The sequence below is a fragment of the Oreochromis aureus genome, linkage group 6 (genome assembly GCF_013358895.1).
Source record: "Oreochromis aureus strain Israel breed Guangdong linkage group 6, ZZ_aureus, whole genome shotgun sequence".
NCBI classification, from domain to species: Eukaryota; Metazoa; Chordata; class Actinopteri; order Cichliformes; family Cichlidae; genus Oreochromis; species Oreochromis aureus.
The window spans coordinates 24,631,638-24,653,797 of NC_052947.1; the positions used below are offsets into that span (position 1 = coordinate 24,631,638).

Consider the following 22,160-nt stretch of genomic DNA (forward strand, 5'->3'; position numbering starts at 1 on the left):
CTGCTTGCCTTTCTTCCAGACTTTGCATTGCCGGTTTCCTGGAGACATGGGACTGTCTTGTTGTTAAGATTCCAAACCAGATCATCTGCCAGCTTGGCAATTTTTTTACCAGACGGGTTTGTTTCAGTTCCTCTTTCCGCTAAGACTAAAATCACATCTGTGGTTTGCTGTGCAAGTTTCCCCCAAGGTACCACAGGAAAGCCTGCTTTTGTCCAAGTGTATTCTTCTTTTGACCAGCTTCCACAGGTCATGGCCCAAGAACTCAGTGTGAGAACCAATTTCTGCTTTGATTTTAATGGGGCTGTGCAGCTAGTCCCACTAGAGAAGGATAGGTAGCACATTTAAGCAGTGGTTAGCACTGTCACCTCACAGAAACAAGGTTCTCCGCTTGAACATTATGGTCAGCCGGTGCAACTCTGCATGTTCTCTATGTGGTTCATTGAGTTTCCACTTGCAGTCCAGAGACCGCTTTCTTAAGGTTAACTAGCATCTCCAAATTATCTGTAAGACTTGACATTATCTGTCGCTCTGTTCATCTTAGAGAGGGCTCCAGCCCAGTTGTTTAAAATAAATGGACTTGTGGATGGCTTCAGGGACCCATCTTCAAACCATCCAGCCAGCCTTGTGCCAAAATAATGGAGTGGTTACAGCTGTTTAAAGCATTTCAATAATCCTCTTGATGCCTTCACAAGGATTTATCCAAATAGTTGTTCTGATCTTGTTCTGGCATTTGAAGAACACCAGTACACCAGTATAAGGAATCTACTGAGTCACAGGACTGTCATCTGCCAAGGTTTATCGGGCACATTCAGACACGATAACATAACCTTTTTGATTTTGGTCCCCACATAACTATATTTTCTGTATCCTGTTACCAAAGTCCATGTCTTTATTAGGCATTGATTTTCTGCTTTGTGGTTTCTGTATGGTCCGAGCCACACAGGCTTAATGACCACTCGGTAATCATCCGGCAACCACTGGTAATGAGGTTAAAAATAAATATATATTCACGTTTCCTGAACCCCTGACCAGTTGGGAGCTGGTGTTGACAGTTGCTTTGAGATTGATTGCTGAAGCCTCATTCACACAGGCCTAGGGATCAGTCAGTGACCCACTGGCAACCCCAGGTTGTTTAGGAAAAGTATGTATCCCCCAACCAGCTGGTGAGTAGTTGCTGACAGTTGCCAGTGTGACAGTGGTTTGCATAGAGGGTGACGACTTGTCTGCACAAATCGGGCAATCACAAGAACGTTGTGGATGCAGCACTCTTGGAGACAGATTTCACCTAGCATCACCCAGAAACCTCCAGGAACAACTTGCCAATCCTTTGGGAACTGCAAAGGATAACTACAAAGGAGTCACCCAGGCTCTCTAGGCCTAGGTGACTAAACTGCAGAGTTCTATAGCATTAAATACAGAATATTTAATCTGTCGCTGACTTTAATAAAACTTCTTTATTATGCTTGTGAAAGTCTGGTTGCCAGACAAAACTTACAAAAGTTATCATTCCGTTTCTACCACACATTTATACATTTCTGTGCAATTTAGTTTACATGGAAAAAAAAAGTCCTGTCAAGTAAAAGAGGAAAAGAAAAACATCTGGGTCTGAAGAGCAGGAGCGAACAACACAAATACCTGATCTGGCAGGAGGGGTGAACTTTTTAAACTTATATACACAACAGCTTAAGTCACAAAAAACACATTACATATGATGAGTCAGACAAAACCAACGGTTTGCCACTTGAACTCTCCAAGTCAGTTTGTTGCCCAGTTGTTATATGGAAAGACATTTACAGGTGTTTGTTTGTGTCCAGCGCACAATGTTTCAGTTCCTAACACAAAACAGCTGAAAGAAGTCATAAACTATCAAAGGCAAAACACTATGTCTTTTCCGTAACAGTTCAACTAGAGCTGGAACTGATGACATTTGTGCACTGAGGTTCGCAGAAAGAGCCAAAGCGCCCATATACATCTTTGGCTCGAACAGCAAAGTGATACGTGGAGCCAGACTGGAACTGGGTCAGCGTACAGGCCATAGGCAGTGGAAGGGCCTTCACCTCCCCAATTTTCTTCCAGTGCTGCTGAGATGCATTGCTGTTAGAGTTGTCTTGATGAAAGGCATAAAGGTGATAGCTTTCTACAGCTGCGCAGGTCCGATCAACTTCTCCAACACACCAGGAGAGCACTATACCAGTCTGACTCTGCACCAGCTTTAGCTGAGGTTGTTGAGGAGGTGAGGTCCGTTCAGCCTCTGGGGGTAAGCGTGATGGTGCGGGTGCAGGAGGGAGTGGTGGAAGCGCCATGCTGGAGCCTCGAGTCGGTGTAGTGGTTACACTGCGGGATTTTAATGTAGCATCCTGCAAAAAAAAAAGAAATCTGGTGTCACAGCTTGTTCTTCTTTTTTAGTTGTGGCAAAAGGATCATTTGTGCTTTGAAAAGCTAACAGCTGTAGTTTTTACAGAAAAAAAAAAATCTATTAATAGCTTTAGAAACCAAGCATCAGCAAATCATGTGCAAATAACAATTCACCAAGACTTAAACATGGAAGTTACAGAACAAAAAAGTAGGGAAGTGCATGTGTGAGAAATATTTGGAATGCAGTTCTAAAAGCTCACCACTGGGGGGCGGTGATGTACTGTCAACTGAGGATTGCCAGAACTGTTCTGATTGCTTAGAGGGGATGCTCTTGCTCCTGTATCTGAAGATAAAAGCACACAAAACAAGAAACTTAGAGTGTATGTATAATTTAGAATTAAAGCACAGGATACATATGCATAGGCATCTGCCTAAATTACTAGATACTTTGTAATTTGCCAGAGTCATAAAATTATTTGTTTAGTGTAATTTGGTGCTCTTACTGTTGTGGATGCTGATGACTGGGTTAGTGCGTGGGCTTGGTGAGGGAGTTGTAACAGTAGCATTCTTCACTCCAGTCACTGAAAACCATAAAACATAACATAATTAGCCTTAATAACATATATTAGGGGAAGTAAAAACACAAAACAAAAAGAAGTTCGCCAACTCTTCTAACCTTGGACATCATCATCGTCTTCGGTGAGGTCAATTACGGAGCCTTTGGGTCGTGTCGCTGGTGCAGCTGCTTTAGATGTAGCGGTTCCTGTAACTTGGTTGTCTGAGAAATACAAAATCTAAGTTTAGTACCAAGTTAATGAAAATGAAATGTCAGCAGCAGCTCCGTGCGCTTCAGTCATCCTCACCTGTCTTTGATGTCAGAGACATCCCCTGTGGAGGTCCTGGAGCAGTGGATCCAGTTGCAGCCGGCCCAGATGCTGTAGGTGAAGAGACTGAAGACATGGCCCCGACTACAGAGACAGACTGAGCTGGTGTCCGGGCCGTGGTCACAGATACCCCAGCATGGGGTGTAGTTATTGCCCCTGCACCCCCTTGATACACAGCACGAGCAAGAGAGATCTGGCCAGAGGACATCTGGGCACTGGAGCCATGGAGGGCTGGGACAGTGGCCACGGCTGGTGCTGAGGCTGTGGTCGTCGCAGGTGCAGGCTTGAGTATAAACGTGGCGGTAGAAGCAGTGGTTTTGGACTTGTTCAGTGAGCTGGCTGCAGACAAAGAGGAGACGGGGATGTTGACCAGTGTCCCTGCCTGGCCGTTCACTGATAAAGGCAACTGGATGAGAAGCGGCTGGCCTGGAGCCATCATGCTACTCCCAGGGGCAGTCTTCAGGAGGAGGGTGCCCGTTTGACTCTGGGTGGTACTGCCAGTGGCCAAGGTGGAGGCGGGGTTAGAGTTGGATGTGATCAGCTGCAGGATAGGGGTCTGCTGAACCATGGCAGTTGAAGTGGAGGTGGGAGTTGGAGCCGAAGCTGCAGCAGGGGCTGAAGCTGCGGCAGGGGTTGCGGTAGGAACTGGAACTACTGGGGAAAAAAAAAAAAAAAAAAAAAAAAAGACTTGTTAGAAGAGACTTGGAAATATCTGCACAGTGCACAGGGTACACTTTTGCTCAAAAGAGACTGTCAATCATTTGTTAATTGCTAATAAAGGTGATGGCAGTTAAAAACCCATCCCAGCATGATGTGGACAAAAGATTTTGAGACATCTATGCAAAAATACAACATGCAGAAAAATTCAATGACACTTTTCCACACTGCTCCTGGAAAACTTGAAAGGTAAGATGACCCATCTTCTGTAATTCTGTCATGGTCAATAAACTTCAAATTACAAACATGGCTTCTTAACAGGAATAAACATTAAAGAGCAGCCAGAGGTTTGATACGCTCACTTTCACGGTGTTTGTGTAACCAACTCAATTAACATTGCTGACAATTAAAACTAGGCAATATTTTTTCGTATATGTAATTGGCTACATTGTAAGCACTTGCTAATAAGTTGACTGTTTTCTTTTTTCTGAATGTTTCGGTGTATTGTGAAAACTAGATGTGATAAAAACAATTCTGGTAACTAAAATAAAATTAAAACAAGACTTTTCAAAAAAATTGTGAAAACTAATTTTTTAAAAAAGAGTGTAGGAGAAAGTTTAGTATTTATAATGTTTGGTAAAAAATGTATCAATTTTCAGAAAGTTCAGTGTTTTTATTCTAACTGTTGTACTGATTTTCTTAAATCTTGTCTCGGACATATGCCCTCCATACATGAATAACTATAAAGATCAAAACTAAGTGTGAAACGAATAAATACTAAAACAAAACTAAACATTTTAAACAATGAACACTAAACAGAAACAAGAAAATTCCTTCTGGAAACTAACTAAACAGAATTTTAAACAAAAGGTTCAAATGAAATAAAAATAAAAACGAATTAGAAAATACAGAACTATAACAACTATAACAATTTCCTGAAAAAACAAAAAACAAAAAATAAAGAACAAAAAAGAGGGTTTGACTCTGCTGTTTACAAAAGTCTCACCACTATTTGCAGCACATGCAGCAGAGTATGCATCAGAACTGAGCAAACTATGGTGCAGAGTTGAGCCATGTCTTCACAATAAAACAACAGCTAGGTTTGTGAAGTAAACTAGCAGGAAGCAGATCTGCCATAAAGAAATCTGCCAAATCAAACATGCAGAGCTCTGCTGTGGAAACCGCTCATAAATAAGGAAGCAGACAAAAGCAACTTTCTGTTGCTAGAAAGTAAATAGATAAAGATGCAAGTCTAATGTGCCACTTGTTTAACTGTGTAAGTATGCATTGGGGATATAGTATACTTTGGCTATTATTTGAAGATCACTCTAAACTGTTTTGAAATGACTGCATTGTTGTGTCAAATCCTAGCTTTATCTGTCACAGCTTGCAATGGATCCCATTTTCATTTATTATTTAGCCGATACACCAATACCTGAATTTGTACTACCTAAAACCTGGAATAGGCCCCAAATACCCAATACTGGTCAGGCTTCAAGAACACACAAAGAATGAACAACATGCAAACCCACATGAAGAAAAAAGTTTAAGATTCAAAACTCCCACAAGAAGCAATTAATTCTGTCGAAGAACAAACAAACAAAACGCGCACAACATTTACCATAAAAAAAGACAAAAAAAGATCTTTGTTACTCACCTGCTGTGCTGGATGAAGAAACAGTTGTGGATGTCTGCTTTACCTCCATGGAAGTCCAGACTGGCCTGTTTAGAAAGATTGCTGATACTTAGAGTTGTTGACACTTGAAGTTGCTTATGTCCTTTACAGGATGAAGACTGAATGAGGTAAAGTGCTGACATTTAGTTTTATTCCATGTAACACAGTCATCTTTGTGGTAGGACCGCAAGTCAAACTTAAAGCGTGTGTCCAAGTTTTCACAAAATCATTCATCGGTATTTAACTGCAGTTCGCTCTCTTCAAGCATGGCGCCAACTTCACAAAGTCTGTCAGCAGAGATTAATATCCTTTTCAACATGATCATTTTTAAGAACACCTACAAAGATCTAAGTGACTGGAGGGTGATATTTAGACAAAATGTTTATATATGTTCTACCACGAATAATGACAATTGTCCCAGTATGCTTCAGTTCCTGTAGTGTTTAAGCGTCAAAACGACATGCCAGTTCTTTCCTCGTACTCTCGAAAAAACTCCGGCCTTCTCTTTACTCGCAGTATTTCATTGATAACGTCTCGAATTTCTCTCCACTTCTCACAAGACAGCACAGGAAATCGACGCTCAATGTACATCCTCATCGCCCTCCTCAAGTTTATGGGCAGGGCCTCTTTGCCCAATAATCCAACGTAGTTGACCTTTGCAACCCAGTCACAGTAGACATCGTATGGCACTAAGTAGCGGAAAATGTACGAGGCGTAGCGGTCAGGTCTGGGGTTCCCTGAGCTTCTCTTGCAGTTGTGGTAGAGCACGTTTTCCAAGTGCGAGGGAATCGTACGGAGTTTAATGTCTGCTCTGCATTTCCCTTCATTGTACTCTGCCAGCTTTCTCGCCATGGCAACATGGCGGGACATATCTGCTTCCTCTTCCTCCTCCATTTCCTCGTCTTCTCCCTCCATCTTGACAGACAGTGCCGGAGTCTTATCAACAGAGGGCACCAATCCCTCTCTGGGCACCTCAGGCTGCGGCTCTATTGTCTGTCGACGGAGCACGCTGTTGGGAGGAGAGGTGCAGTTTTAACTACACTCTGCACTGCCTGAAGAAACGCTCAGGCTTCATATTGTAGAACGTCACAAGACTCAGGACCTGGACCCATGTGGGGTTACTTTGCAGGTGCAAAACACACACTGGGGCATGTGTTTGTTTATTCCAAACAAGTCTTTAGAAATATTTGGAGCGAAATTAAGACTTTCAAAAAGATGGTCCTGACAAACCGAACAAGGGACATAGATTCTTGTTTCCAAAAAAGTATGGATTTAGAGGACGTAAGGATTGATATTCTGTCCATTTGTTTGTAATCTAGTGATTACACTTAGCAACCCGGGACAATGTCAACTATTCACAGTGTAACGGTTTCGTGTGTACTAAGTACTTGCTTTAGTCCGGTATTGTCACGTTCATACAAAAGCAAAATTATATTCACACAAAATATCATCGTGCACAAACTGCTATATGATTCAAAGATTACATGTTTAAATACACTGATGCTGTCAGTTTTGAAACCTCAAAATTAGACTGACAAGTGGACTGTCAAAGGTGTGAACTTCCACTGAAGGGACTAAAATGTCTTTAAAAAGCCATGGAGATTTGCTTCTCAAATACATGACTTAACATACAAAGCATAGCTTACAGGGATCTAGACTGAAAATGAGTCCTGAACACTTACCGCTGAGCTTGAGGGTTATTCGTAACCGCTGCAGTCTTGGCAGCAGTAGCAGCAGCAGCAGCAGCAGCAAGTGCCTGTAGAAAACAAATAAGAAGTTTAAACGTTTTTCAGGACATCACCTGCATGCCAAATGGAAACATTTTAACAAGTTACAAAAAAACATCTTACCTCTTGTTTCCTTTTATTCTCTGATACCTGATTGGCCTCTCCAAACTTTTTTGATAGTCGGGCAATCTTGGCCTGAAGAGAAACACCAAGTAGACTTTAGATACTTGTCAAATGAAAGCAGAGCATCTTCCAATGCCCAACATGTTCTCCTTATAGAACAAATTTAATTTCACATAAAAGGTCAACCTGCACTCACTTGGAGTGTGTTAATGGCAGCTTGGTGTTTAGTGGCACAGTCAATTTTGTCTACTCTGTCCTTCAGCTCTTGGAAATGTTTGTCGAAAATGGTGAGCTCCAACACCTTCAATCGCTCCTCCACTAACTGCTGCACAATCTGAGAAGAAGAATAAGGTGAAAGGGATGAAATGTTAAGAAAATGGGTGAAGAGAAACTTTTATTTATCCAAGTTCAGCTAGATCAGTCAAAATGATTATAATTAAGGCCGCATAGCACTGTGAAAAAAATGAAGTCGGCATCAATTATGCTGTATCTGTGAACGGCTAGGATGGGTGAGTCCGAAATATATTTTAAATCATAAAAAAACCTCACCCGGATTTTATGCAACCAGTGTTTAAGACCTATTAGAGTTCAAGCATATCTGAATAGTCGAATACAAACCTTCCCGAGTTTATGATGACTGCCAGCTTTTGTAGTAATTTTAAGTTCCAGTTGGGCCTCCAACTCCTCACGGTCCATCTTGGGCCTCTTGCCCTCTATTTTTACAGTTTGCCCATCTTTTTCAGAGCCCTCCGATAAAGTGCGTTTCAGTCCCGAGGTTGAGCTCCTCTCCTCTTTCACTGCTTAGCAAACAAAGACAAACACCAAAATATTTAAACTTTAAACAGAACCAGTAACAGTGACTTTCAATAAGAACATTTGTTGGGTCTCCCTTTCAGTGGCCTGGGGCCCTCAAAAAGAACTGCATACCTCCGAAGGCTTTATTTTCTGTTTCTATTGACACTGCCAGTATGAATGCCAAAGTTATGTAAAAGCTGGTCGGAGGTTAGTTAGCAATTGAGTCAAAGGCATGTCCTAATATAAGCTCAGTCCATATTTATATGGACTTTACCAGTGGTTCCTTAGTCTGTGACGCTGTTTTCTTTTTTACAAGCTAGCATTAAGAGCCGTTGTTTACATGATTAACATTTTTCCAGTGTTTACACCTGGTGTTTTTTCTTCTTCTTCTGTTTGTTTGACCAATCAGCATATGAACTGAAGTCTAAACGAATCCCTGTAAACTTACAAAGGGTCCTCTTGTGCTGGATGAGTCCCTAGCCTGAAGTAAAAACAACACCAAATATAGAGTACTAACTGCAATCTTTTCCTACTCCTGCAGTCACACACTTCCTCCAACTCCAAGAACTGCAAAAAAGTTCCATGTATCAAACTGCAATATCATCCAGGAAATTTATTACAGTAAAATGACATTCAAATGATACATTTCCTGTGACAAAAAAACCTTTCCCTTCAGGATCAGGGGAAGCTGATTATCCCAATGTAAAGTATGCAAGGATTCTGCATTCTGACTTGAAATCTTACCAAATCATTCATGATTTGAGTACAGTGTTACATTATCTTATTAACATGTCATGTAGTATATAATTGCTTTTTGCGTAGCAACATCCACCATCTCATACCTGTATCAGATGGTGGAGTGGACGATGGTCGAGATGGCTTTGAGGCTTGTCCCACATTCGTTTTTTCCTTTTTGGGCTCCACTTTTACAGAGTCCACCTCCATCTTTTCCTCACACGTCGAGCCTTTCTTCACATCCGCTTTGTCAGTCTCTACTTCTTTTATGTCATCATCTTTGATTTCCGCTGATTGTTTTTGGTCCGTACAAGAAGAAGCTGGATTGGGTATAGAGGAAGAAGAAGAGGAAGAGTCGGAAGTGGTACATTTAGGAGAAGAAGGCTTTTCATCTGGTACTTTGGCTGTGGAAGCCTCAGTTTCCATTTCCTTTGTAGTGTCACTATCTGTTTCCATTGGTTCTGTGAAGTCAGATACTGCAGGTGGCACAGGTGTAACCGAACCTTTCAGTGGCTCCACTGCCAAATCTACAACTGGGTCCTCTTCCGCAGTGTGGTCCTCCTGAGGAAAATTAAAAAAGATAACCAATTAAACATTTTTCGGGCTCTCCACTTTCAATACGAACTACAGTATAAACTCATAACATTTTTTAAAATAAATACAAAGGTATCTGACAGTTTTGTTCAGGTTTCCATGCATTTACCTTCTTCTTTTCCTCAGCTGGGATCACCTCAGTGCCTTTTTCCTGTTGTCCCTTACAATCTGTTCTAGCTGGTGTGACAGGTTCACTTGATGATGATGGTGTACCATCTTTCTTCTCATCCTCTTCTACCTTTTTTAGGTTAAAATTTAGAGGATCCACTGGTGATCTCGGAGCAGTCATTTCTTCGAGTCCTTTTGGACTTGAGGAGGGAGGGGAAGGTGACAAATTTAGGGACAGGGACGGTGTGGGAGAGCTCAGAGCGGTCGGAGAGACGGGTGGTGTAGTTTGGGGAGTGTTCAAGTCCAGGATGTTGTTTTGCTCTTTGTCGCCCACTTTTTGCCCGTCCTCTTTATGTGTTCCATTCATCAGAGGTGGTGGAGATGGGTTGGACAAACTTGTACCCACAGTGAGCAAAGTGCCATGCAGGTTCTCCAGCTGTTGTCGATCACTGATCTTCATGGTTTTCCTGGCGCGGAAAATCTTCTTCTTCTCTTCTGTCACAATAACTTCCATCTTTGCCTGTGGAGTGGAGATAAGAGATAACATGCATTCAGAAGGGATTAATGAGAACAGACAACACCTACTGTAAAAGTTAATGGCACAGTGTCTTCCGCTAATTAACCTTTCCTGATCCTGATCTTTACGCATTGCACAGTATTGGGTGCACCGTTTCCGAGAAAACACTAGAGGACACTGCAGAGCTCTTTGGCATTAGCTTTTTCTTTCTAGAAGGTTCTTCTCTCACAGCTGTCTGTGCACCAAACTGATGGTTCCTTAGCTGCCCGTTCCTTTGCTACAAATTTAACTCAGCATCCAAGCCAAATCAGACTCATCCATCTGATTACACATTGCTTCATCTGTCCTACAGTGACTTAAGTCAACAAGCAGCTCAGTAAGCCAGGAAACCTTTTTTCATGGTAGTCAGAAAAGCTAAACTTGCTTCTGCAAATCCCCTCTACCTCACTTTTGTGAATAACTACGGATTTCATGTTTACCTAAGCCCCAATCCTGAGAACAGAAGTGGCAGGAGTTAACAACAGCAGCAGCCCAACCTTCCTCCCATCCCCCCATCCTCCTATTGGTCCTCTCCTCAGCAAATCAGAACGGACCCATTCAGGCTGTGCTGGCAGCAGCAAAAGGGTTATGCAAAACATGAAGGACTTTCCGTATATAGTTGTGATTGTTGTGCACAATTTACTGTTAAGGCTAGTTGTCACATTCTACAAGGATTCATTTCATGTCTACTTATTTTATATGCATGGAAGCATGTGTTGATTTTAACTTCATTTTATGGGTGTCAGCAGTAAAAATGAACCTGAGCCGTGTGCAGGAGATACTTTACTTGTAGTAATTTTCTTCTTTAGCACTCATATGTGTTATAATGTTAATTAGCAGAGAAAAAGTATTTATAACTCACCTTCAAGCCAAAGGGTCCCTGACAATGGATTTAATACAGGACTTGTCGACAACCTGAGGGACAAATGAGAATAATTTCTTAGCAAATTTCATAGAAACTTGAGCTCCAACTGTCTCTTTGGCTTCAAAATGACATGTTTTTCCAGGTCAATATGAATTGCATCAAACTAAAAGAGCAATTATGTCGATTACTGGATATAAACACACTTATTTATATCCAGATTTAAAATACCATACAGTGAAACTGACTAAGGATACTAAATCCTGAATTTCGATTAGACTGATGCTTCATCCTTACATTTGTTTCTGCAGTGTAAAATTATCGGTCGTGACCAGGTTTCGCTAACTCATGCTGGTAAAGTATATGAAACTGACTTAATTTGGAATTTTTTGGGAATAGTATTTATAACGTGACAAAAGTCGATACTATTTTTTTTCCCCAAAATTCAGTGACTCATAAAGACAAAAATTACTCAAAGGTAAAACAATAACGTAACATCACAATTATATTTTGGGTGATTATTCAGCTATTTGATAGCAAGAGGATTAAGACGAACACCAATAGAGTGGTGACAAACTGCTGAACGTCGCCAGAGTGGTGACAAACACACAAACGGTTAACACAAAAGGACTCAAAACAGGAAACTGGTTTGCCAGAATGATGGACACAAAAAGATCTTTTACTGAAGAAAGGTGGGGCTTCATTAAAAAAACAAAACATAATTATGTACATGTAAGAAACCCCCCCCGCCCCAAAAACAACATATAGTCACTGACAGTTTTGTTATATTTTTGGTCTTGTTTTCCCCCAGCTGCCAACATGAGACTATATTGCTAAGATCAGATTGTCGCTTCTAGTGGCAAAAAAAGTTAAAAGCAAAAACAGACATTCAAAACCTCAAACAGACAAGTCTTTATACTGGTTTCGGTGCAAAAACACAACATAAAAAGTGGTTACTACATGAGAAACCTTTAGGAGGAGCTGTACGCCGTGTCAGTTTCACACTGTAAACTTGGTTAGCTTTGCTGCTGCTGCAGTACTCACATGCTGCAGAGAGAACCGAGGGAAAACAGCCTCAACCTGCAAAAACCTCTCATTTAGCCTTGTGTATTTTGAAGAATAGCAGGCTGCCACATGTAAATGGAAAAACACAAAGGCTAATGTGGACTGAGCGTATAGCTCCAGCTGTAAAGCTGAGCAGCACAGTGAGATGCTGGCGCACACGTTCAATATCTTAGGCCTTCCCTACTCTGTTTTTACATGAGCATGCATGTTTCCTGCTGTTTTCCTTCCTATTGTTCTAAAAATAAGTAAGGCAGCATTTCAATACAATTGCCTAAAAAAATCTGACCTGAAAAACAAGAAGAAAAAAAACTCCTAAAAAAAAATAAAAAATCAGCGTGCACAAATATGTGGAGCAGTGAAAACTCCAAGCACGATTATTGGTTTACTTCACATTCCAGTGTTACTGCACACTGCGCAGAGCCGACTAACCCCCTCCCCCATCCCACGGCCTCATTTACTGCTCCTGGATTTAGTGCAGGAACTCAAAATGGCCGCTGGATCTGTTGTTTGATGTCAGCCCGAGCTCTCAGTAGCTAGCTGAGAAGGATTCTCATTCAGGTGTATCAGGTTGCAGCACAACTCTGCTTAGCAAGAGTTTTCTAGTCAGCCTGACACTTCAGCAAGCTGTCACATTGTGAACAAATTGTAGAACATTTAAAGAAAATGCTAATTAAGCCAAACATAACCTTAGTTATTTGCTCATAAAATTATAAAGTGATCTTTAAATCCAACCTTTTTATTCCTATAAAACAAGCAGAAAAAGTATCGAGTCGATTTTGTCAGATTTTATTACTAATCATTATTATGGTCTTTAAAAATGTACACAGACTGTAAAAAGCGCTGTTCTGTATATAAACGCTGAATCTATATATTTTTTAATAGTTGCTTGCAGCTATGAGAACTAGTGCAGAAAGCAGTCATAACATGTATGAGCATGCATCAGGGTATGGCATTTAATCTTCACTACAAATTAGGCCAAAAAAGGTAACTAAATTAAAAAAAAAAAAATTATCCTAAATCGGCACAAACAGCATAAACTTAATCAACCTTCACACGCCCCTAGGAAAGCCAACACATGAAAGTTTATAGACTAGAATTCAACCCACTAGATGACGATTCACACAAGTTGTGAATGTTTCCCAAGAGAGAATCCACTGACTACTGAAACCGCACACACCCATTGTTTCTGTCCTTAAAAGCACAACTATGTGATTAAACTGGGTTCAACAATCTTACGAGCACCGATTTCTATCCTCACATGCACTTTTTATTTTACACTTGCGTTTTGTTTTTGCAATGTTTTCTAAGCCAGCTTACTAAATATGAACAGCAACTGTTTCATTTGTTTTAAGGTACAGTGGAGTACAGCCAAAGGAAAAAGACATGGAGAGATGTTCAGACTCCATCCTTGGACTTTAACAAATCTTTACTCCAAGTTACAAAATAGCTGCTCATTTCTTTAGAAGTATTCCTCGAAACTCACTGTGTCAGCCCCAGATAAGCGGTCATTAAACTGCTGATTACAAACTCTGTCAATCTAGACTGCAAGCATAACTACTCCCAAATAAAGCAGAAGCAAGGTCACCTGCTTTGAGAGACAGGAGAGGTGGTGGAAAAAAAGAAAAAAAAAATCAACCTTCTTCAGTCTCTTAGCAACCAAGCAAACAATCAAGACCTGAGATTCATACTTTGTGGTTACATGCAACATCAAAACCTTCTCCTTTGGAACATGGAAGAACATCACTGGTACAGATGGAAGACACAGTCATACTTAATGACATCTTGATCATAAGTTTTCAAGACAACATGTTGGCCTTTCCACCAACACACGCAGTGATGCATGTTTGTGACGAAGCGGCAAACTATTAATCGGCACATCTCTGGCTGTCCTACAGATATCAGTTAATGTTAAATCCCTTGTTCCTTTGTTTGTTTGTCCATTGTGCACCATTAAACACTAGAAAACATATGTGAGTGTACCACAGGCCAGCATGAACAAATAAACCCGTGAGTTCAAAGAAAACACACGTGTTCATCAGCAACTTGAGCCAAGAAAGCCCGCTTTGGACTAAGAAAACACAGTTGGGCAGAAGTATTATGACAGTAATTTGTTATTTGAGATTTACAACTTACATGATGACAGACTGTCGAAATGCTACCTTTTTGAGTGAAGTAAAGAATCTTTCTTCATAATAAAATAAAACACAAAGTAAAAACATCTGTAGGAAAAGCTAACTTGAGATCTCTTAAGATGACGTCCACCTAAATCACAGAGAGACTATGACTGTGGAAATACTTTAAAAACTAATTTTTAAACCCACTATTTAAAAGCAGGTTATATAGGATTGGGGCCCTTTTGACTGTGAAGCAGGCACCGGCTAAGAGGCCAACACCAGACTACAAAAGAGAGGAGGGGCTCAGTTAGGACCAGTCCTTCAAGCACATTGTAGTCATATGGTCTATAAAGTCTGTACTAGGTATTAATTAAACCATTTTTAAATGAAAAGCCTGTTGAGCACTCCTGACACAGCAACGTGTCTTGTTGCATAACATGAGCCGCTAAATTTTTTCCTCCCTTCCTGCTGTCACAGGAGCAAGATTTATTTACAGCTTGCCATAAATACATGTAAGTTTAAACCTTTTATCATTTTTAAATGTAGCGTGGTGATTATCAATGACAACACTAGCTAGCAGCGCACAGACAGAGGGAAAGTACCCTGCACAGACTGTTGCATGGCAACACCCATCCCCCAACTCTAGCACAAACTAGTCCACTGTATGGAAATCTACAGCCAGCACGGGACAAACCATTTTAACAAAGGGCAGAGGGGGATCCGTCCTTTTAGTAAAAACATCATAGGCAGAGGACATTTATGATGAAAAGGTCAAGGGCATTATGTTTATATGAAAGCACAGTACTTTGTGCCGTTCTGTGCTTGCAGTGTTAAAAATATTAAACTGTGTTTCAATCCACTGTTTTTATTCAATTAAAAATATTAAGCCCTTTCAGGGAAAATTTTACTGCTCCCTCTCGGCTCTCTGCTAAATCTTTGATAGATTTAATCTGAACTGCATACATATATGATCAGCTAAGGTTTACTCCAATAACCTGAGGACTTGCTGTTCTTGAGCTGAGCACCGTGTTAGCCACAGTTTTCAACGCTCTCTAATGACTCCTGAGGACCTGAGTCAGACTGTAACATAATCTCACAGGACTCTTCTTTGCAATGCTAAATGCCATACACACAAAATGTTGAATTTATTAGAAACCAGAGAGGGGGGACAATAGCTGTTTTAAATTCTTTCCATCACTTAAGTATTAACAGGCGGTGCAGTAGTACCTTAGGGAAAGGTCTCACAGAAAGCAGTAATTTTCCCTCAAGACAAAATGTGCAAAAAATAAACCTCTGAAAAAAACTTAAATAAACATGAATTCATATTGTTCAGATATAAACTATTTAAGCCATATATAATGTAGACACTGCGCACATGCTAATCAGGATCACATTTCCTTTCTGTTCAGTGATAAGATGACCATATTGCAGGATGTGTTGAGACCTGATGAAAGGTAGAGGCACCAAAAGGTTTACTGATTTTTGTAATTTGTTAAAATATTTCAAAACCTAGAGCCCTGCACCATCTCCACAGACATCTTTGGCTTAGTCTTCACTGTATTCACACTTTCAAAACAGAACTGGAAAAAACCCTAAACCTTTAGACTGTTAAGGCTGAAACTGAAAATCAAACTGAGTGGACCAAACAATACCCAAACAGCTCAATGCGCCAAATCTCAAAAAAAAAAAAAAAAAAAAAAAAAAAAAAAAAAAAACACCATTAAACAAAAGCCTTAATACTAAACAAATGATGGAAAAGAATTTTTTTGTATGTGTTCGCCTTTATCAGGAGGACTCTAGAAAATATGGCATCCACTGAAGGTCAGATAAATTATTTAGGAGAGGACGATCAAAGGTAAAGGGGAGGAGTCTATTTTTTTTTTTTTCTAAAGCTACTATGCAGTCTGTGCTAAAGACAAACCAAACAGTAAAAAAAAGAAAAAAAGAAGTGACATTACATTATATATACACAACCAAATGAAAAGCAACACCGCAGAAAACAAATAAAGTCACTAACATAACAAAAAGAAGCACAATGTGCACTTTAGTCTCAGCTTAGCTAGCAGTGTACAACCAGCGCTAAATTGCACTTTCGACACTCAACCTAGAACAAGCTGCAGCCACCCTCCCCCTCTCTCCATCTGTCTCTCTCACACAGACAGACAGACAGACAGACAGACACACACACACACACACACACACACACACACACACACACACACACACACACACACAGAAAGGCGCTCTCTCTGGAACAGCCTCTCCCTCTCGCTCATGGGCTGAACCATTCTGCTGTAGGGAGGAAGTGGGGGTGGGGCATTCAAACAAAGAAAATTTTACTTTATTTCTTTTTGAAGTAATACTGTACTTTCAGAATTACTAAGGAACAGCCAGAAGCTTCTTTTTTTTAAAATCTAAAATACTACCGCTAGAATGTTCCAGACCCGCTGAAACTTCTTTAATGTCTTCTTAACACATATCAAACAAGCCAGTTAAGCAATTTTGTACCGAAATGTGTATACAGCCTATTGTGTTTATTGAATGTTAAAAGATTATCTCAGCAAAAAAAGTAAAGAAAATAATCCAAAAAGTATTTATATATATATATATATATATTTATCTTTTATTAAGAATAAGTGGTGCTTTTTTAGCCCCAAAGTATCATGCTAGCTGCACCCAGTAAAAAAAAAAAAAAAAAAAAAAAAAAAGAGAGAGAGCAGACTCTGACACAATGAGCAGCCTCCACCCGCCCAGCCTCTCCCTCTGCAGGGAGGACTGCTGTTAAATGAGACTAAACCATTCCTATGCGGGGGTGGTTCCTCTACTCAAGAGGAACAAAGAACACACACCTAAAAATCTAAAATCAAAAGCATACATGGTTCATTTTGTTTGACCACTTCTTCTAATTAGGTTTGCTTTGAATGATTCATCAAATTAAAATTAAAAAGAACTATTTATGGTAATTTCCTGATTTGACACAAAAACCACAAAACCAAGCTGAAGTAGGATAGATATACAATTTTATTTAAATTGTCATTCATCTTCAACCTGCACCTGTCTTCATCAACAGCCCTCTTGCCAGAGTCAATAAAAGCTTGCTGTGCACTCTTTGCCTAACCCTCCTTTCTTCCATGACAGAAACACAAAATGGCCACCAGCGCTGCTGCGAGGAGCATGCCGAGTACAAGCTGGAGCAGATCACATAACAAGCCCCACCCACAAAAAAAAGAAGGGGGAAAAAAAGCAATGTGTATCTGCAGAAATCTTGATGTGCATACGTAAATCTTGAGGAAACAGCGAATTTAACAACTGAGTGCTATCTCTGCATGTTAGTGATCTACTGTAAATCCTGGTTTAGCTTATTTTTGTTACAAGAGACCAGAAGTCTTGTGCTCACTTGATCACTACCACCCTAAGCTATGACTGAAGAATTAAGAAAATCACGACAACCTCAAATATTGCTAAATATTTTATAAGTCTGAAGAACTGGGTAATAAAATAACGCTTTTTCTCTTTCAGACTGGCGTATGTCCTTCAACCAGTAAACCTGATACTTCGCTGTCTAAGGCTGTCAGACACTCTAGATGCTGTTGGCTTTATTTTCTGATTAACTATACACTGAAAAAGCAATTAACTGCTATCTGATATTAGACATTTTTATGAAGGCTAAATAGTGTGGGGGGGAAAAAAAAGATGTCAGCCAGTGAGAGCAGAGGCTGCATTCCTACATTACTGCGCAGAATGCGCAGTCTTCCCTTCCCCCACCCTCTCTGCCTGCATCTGGATTCAATGAAACCTAAAATGGCCACACTGATCTTCTGTGCGCAGGCACACTGAGCTCTTACTGCCTGCTACATTGGCAACAAGATCTCATGTTTAGTAGGAACCACAACAACAACAACAAAAAAATCCTATGTGGTAAAATCTAACCAAAACATTTAATGTTAGCTGAAGTGATTTTGTATTCTTAAACACAGGCAATTTTTTTCAAAATTCCCCAAAACAGGTAGCAGCCTTGGGTCTATGGCTGTCACAGAATCTAAAATATTCTTATACAAATTCAATCAAAGCTTTCCTAATATTGTAATACTAGGACTCAGGTATTGGTTTAGAAATATCAGACTTGTAAAAAAAAACTTTGCCATATGCTGTGACTGTATGATCAATGATTAAGACTATCAGGAAAGAGGGTTTTTTTAACTTTAGAACAGGGTAAAGATAATATAATGAAAACAGCGCAAACATTAATAGCCTGTTTGCATAGTCTTTTAATGGGTAATAAAGCTTTAAGCTTTTTGAAGCTCCAGTTTCCAACCACAGTGGATGGAAAAGTCAGGTGAACTGGAAAATCTGAATCACCCAGAGGTTTGAGAAAAAGTGTGCGGATGTTTGCTCTGAGATAGTGTGTGCATGCCAGGAGAGGCTCCAGTCTGCCAAGACCTGGAACAGGGTGAGATGTATAGAAAACATTCAGATGGATACATTCACACGTGGACACTTTAGAAGGGAAGTGCATGTCTGATACCAAAACTGTTAAAAGGAAAAAATGTGTTCACGTACACATGATGGTCCTGACAGTACTTTCCAGAGAAACAGGTGCAAATACAGGACTTTATCCTTGAACACGTTCTAGATATGCTGTCAAATTCATAATTCATCTATAAGTGGATGCAGTCGCAGTTTCTCGCCTGAACTCACTCAGCGCCTGAACACAGCCCATCAGGTACAGTCTGCCACCTGCCACAGTCATTTTTTATGCTTTCCCTATGGATTTACACAATTTAGTTTTCACTGTTGTTCAGCAGGCATGTGGACAGATCAACTTAGGCACCAAGCTATCGACACTGTATCTGATCATTCCTCTTTCCAGTGGGATTCCTTTATCTACATATATCCAGCTACTTGCCATCAATTTAAATGTTCCCTTAGCTGAAAACCCCAAAGCGCAAAGTAATAAAACCAACCAGTAAAATACTAAGAAAATTACAGTAGAAAATATAAATAAATTTTAGAAACTAAATCTCTGAAAAGTAGTCAAAAGAAAGGACATTTATTTTGACACATAAACTGTTGCATTTAAAAGCACTGACTTTTAGCCTACCCATGCTCAAACATTGTACGCGTGATTGTGCCTCCCCCCCTTCTTGTAACAAATTGGACTCCAGCGAGAGCAGGGTAGAAGGAAAAAAGGGAAGAAAACTAGGAAAAGGGTGGGGGCGGGAGAACCAGGAGATCCATGTGAATCAGGCAAGCTGAGCGGGGTTTGTGTAATGACTACAGAAAAATGCTATGGATGGTTACAAATACAAAATGAAGTACACCATCCAACAAAATGAAGTACACCATCCAACAAAATAAAGTTGACCTAAATTTAATTTTAAGGCATTAAATAAACCAAAAAACAAACAAAAACAAAATTCCCACACTTTTGGCTAACTGCAAAACCAAAACATCTGCATGTAGTTGCTCCATTTTGTTTTTTCAAGAGTCTGAAGGCTATGTGTGGAATAACTTGAGTTTAGGTCACATTGTATGAAATGGCTACAGCTAGCACACAAAGTCAGATCCACAGCCTGACAACAGAGCACGGAACCCCTCCCCCACACCTGCAGTCTCCTCTCTGGAGGTTTACAGCCAGGCATGGACTAAACCATTTCAGGAGTAGGGGGGTTCTCATAAAAAGGGAGGGAACTATAAAGATAAATTACTATTTCAAAGCTACCTAAATGATTCAGACTATATAGTTACATATTCAGATCTAAATAAGCCTATGCTGATCAGGAAACGATTCGTTGTGTCTTCTAGTTCTCTTGTGGAGGCAGATATTTTACCCTTGGCTTTGAAAGACCTGTTCATTCTCCTTAAGCTTTTTGATCAAATTTTACTTCTGTCTGTGTTGCAATAACTCGTCCTTGTTTATGTCTAAAGATGGGTTTTCTCAGTGTGGTAATAAAGTCCAAAATTAAGGACTCACAAATCCAGTGCTATTAACAGCTTCCTCCTCTCTGTCTAAAAACAGACATTCAAGCATAAAGAGGCCATGGAACTCACACACTGTTTTCTGTGAAAAACTTTGCAGGACACAGCTAAAATTTCCTGACTCGATAATTTAGATAAGTCAACAAGCTAGCAACTTTGACACTTTCACATCCCCCACTCTATTCCTTTGATGGGCTGCAGTGAATGCTAGAGCACAAAATGGCTGAATGCCTGAGAATGCCTTTTGTAATGAATATAGCTACCCTTTCCTTTCTCCACATACGCTTGTCTAATACCACTCTATTTTAAAAAGAACTATATTTGTTTCTCCCCTCCCTGCTGGTTTATATAAACAGAAGACTCTTTTTAAATATAAAAGGAGTAGACATATTCTAAATAACATTCATTCAACCTACAGCAGTAAATGGTCATTTCAACTGAATCTGTTGACACGTTGTAAGGGTTAACATACATTAGACAGCTTCATAATTTGACAGTATTTATAGCGAATGTATTTGTTAGCAATGTCTCAAAGTGTTCCCACTTGGCTAGGCTACAATAAAATAATAGTATTTGTAAAGTACTAGTAATTTTTTCCATATATTTCTCTCTATAACTTCTGAAAAATATATTTGTGAAATATTGGTACTTTGTGGGTGACATGAAGCAATGCACAAGCACACCGAGTATAAAAATGGGAACTGTAAGGTAAGAGAGCTAATCCTGCTTTTGCTACTAACTTTCAACAGAATGCGTTTTCTCATGTTTAAATTGATGGATTAATCTAAATCTAAAGCTTGACTGATAAGAAATTAATAACTGGGAACAACCCTACCTTGCTCCAGATTCTTGCTGGAAGACCCGATGACACTTGGCAGACACTGATACAGATTCAGTGGACTGAATGAAATGATGTGTGGATGGTGGCACAATCCTAGGCTTAGCCTATTTAGTAAATGTAGCAAAGGCTAGCTCACCTTTATGAACGTGGCTAAAGTCCAAGTGCTCCAAATTAAAGGCAGAGACATTTTTCCTTTTTACTAGTTCTACTTCTTATTTAGAACCAAACCTAGCTGGGTCAAACATACCCATTTCACATTCACATATCAAATATCACATAATTAAATGCTGAAACTATGATGGCAAGACCTCTTCCCAGTTGAAAAAGCACCAAACCCCTACGCTCCCTTCTGTGATGGGCCCACGTATAGCTTTTAAGTTACCCTGCAAGAACAGGTGACTGGCCTGTCCCTTAATTCATGATTATACTGAAGCGAACATCGACAGCTGGAGACCTGACAGTCAAGAAGTCATTCCTGTTATACTTCTTGGACATCAGCTAGAATTCTGCTGCCTGAGGAGCATATGTAGTTGGTGCATTTTAATGTAAATTCTCCATGGACGTGAAACAGGAAAGCACACGAACCCTCATGCTAAACATGTGACTTCAAAATTTATGTAATTGGAATCCGAGCGGACACACTGACAAGGAAAGTATAATTCCTGATTTAGAGACAGGATGAGGAGCTCAGTCATTCAGGAGTGGTTCAGGGTAGGGACAGTACTCCTCCATACAAAAGGGGCCCATTGAGATGGTTTGGATGGTTATTCCGACACATCCTAGATGAGGGTTATCAGGTGTTCCGAGAAGTCCCTGAGATAGACCAAGGACACACCTTTAGGTGGCTTGGGAACAGAATCAGCTGGAGGAAGTGGCAGAGAACAGTGGGATCTGGGTGATTCTGCCTACACAAGTGCTGGTAACGTTGTAAGTTACGACATAACCAGAAACTCCTTTTAATGCTACACTGTAACCTTGCACACAACCTGACATGCACCTCCTGAGAAATATAACTAACTAGGCTGACAGAGCGAGCAACAACTTCAGTGGCATGGAAGGCTATGGTGATCTTTCACAGCATCTTGGCCAA

General features: G+C 40.2%; 1 protein-coding gene across 5 annotated transcripts in view; it reads right to left on the minus strand.

Moving 5' to 3' along the window:
- Positions 1-1,434: 1,434 nt before the first annotated feature.
- LOC116321353 (activating transcription factor 7 interacting protein) overlaps positions 1,435-22,160 on the minus strand; it is a 31,067-nt gene continuing 10,341 nt past the window's right edge. For 2 of the 5 annotated variants that reach the window (XM_031741168.2, XM_031741169.2), the window contains exons 2-14: positions 11,072-11,124; positions 9,655-10,173; positions 9,059-9,512; positions 8,040-8,221; positions 7,618-7,755; positions 7,422-7,493; positions 7,254-7,327; positions 5,554-5,618; positions 3,219-3,893; positions 3,032-3,133; positions 2,859-2,936; positions 2,616-2,698; positions 1,435-2,357 (exon numbers count right to left, since the gene is read on the minus strand). In XM_031741168.2, coding sequence (XP_031597028.1) covers positions 1,902-2,357; positions 2,616-2,698; positions 2,859-2,936; positions 3,032-3,133; positions 3,219-3,893; positions 5,554-5,618; positions 7,254-7,327; positions 7,422-7,493; positions 7,618-7,755; positions 8,040-8,221; positions 9,059-9,512; positions 9,655-10,167 — 2,892 coding nt within the window. In that variant the 5' untranslated portion in view covers positions 10,168-10,173; positions 11,072-11,124 and the 3' untranslated portion in view covers positions 1,435-1,901. The remainder of the gene's footprint in view (positions 2,358-2,615; positions 2,699-2,858; positions 2,937-3,031; positions 3,134-3,218; positions 3,894-5,553; positions 5,619-7,253; positions 7,328-7,421; positions 7,494-7,617; positions 7,756-8,039; positions 8,222-9,058; positions 9,513-9,654; positions 10,174-11,071; positions 11,125-22,160) is intronic. The other 3 variants (XM_031741172.2, XM_031741171.2, XM_031741170.2) reach the window with 3 other exon arrangements.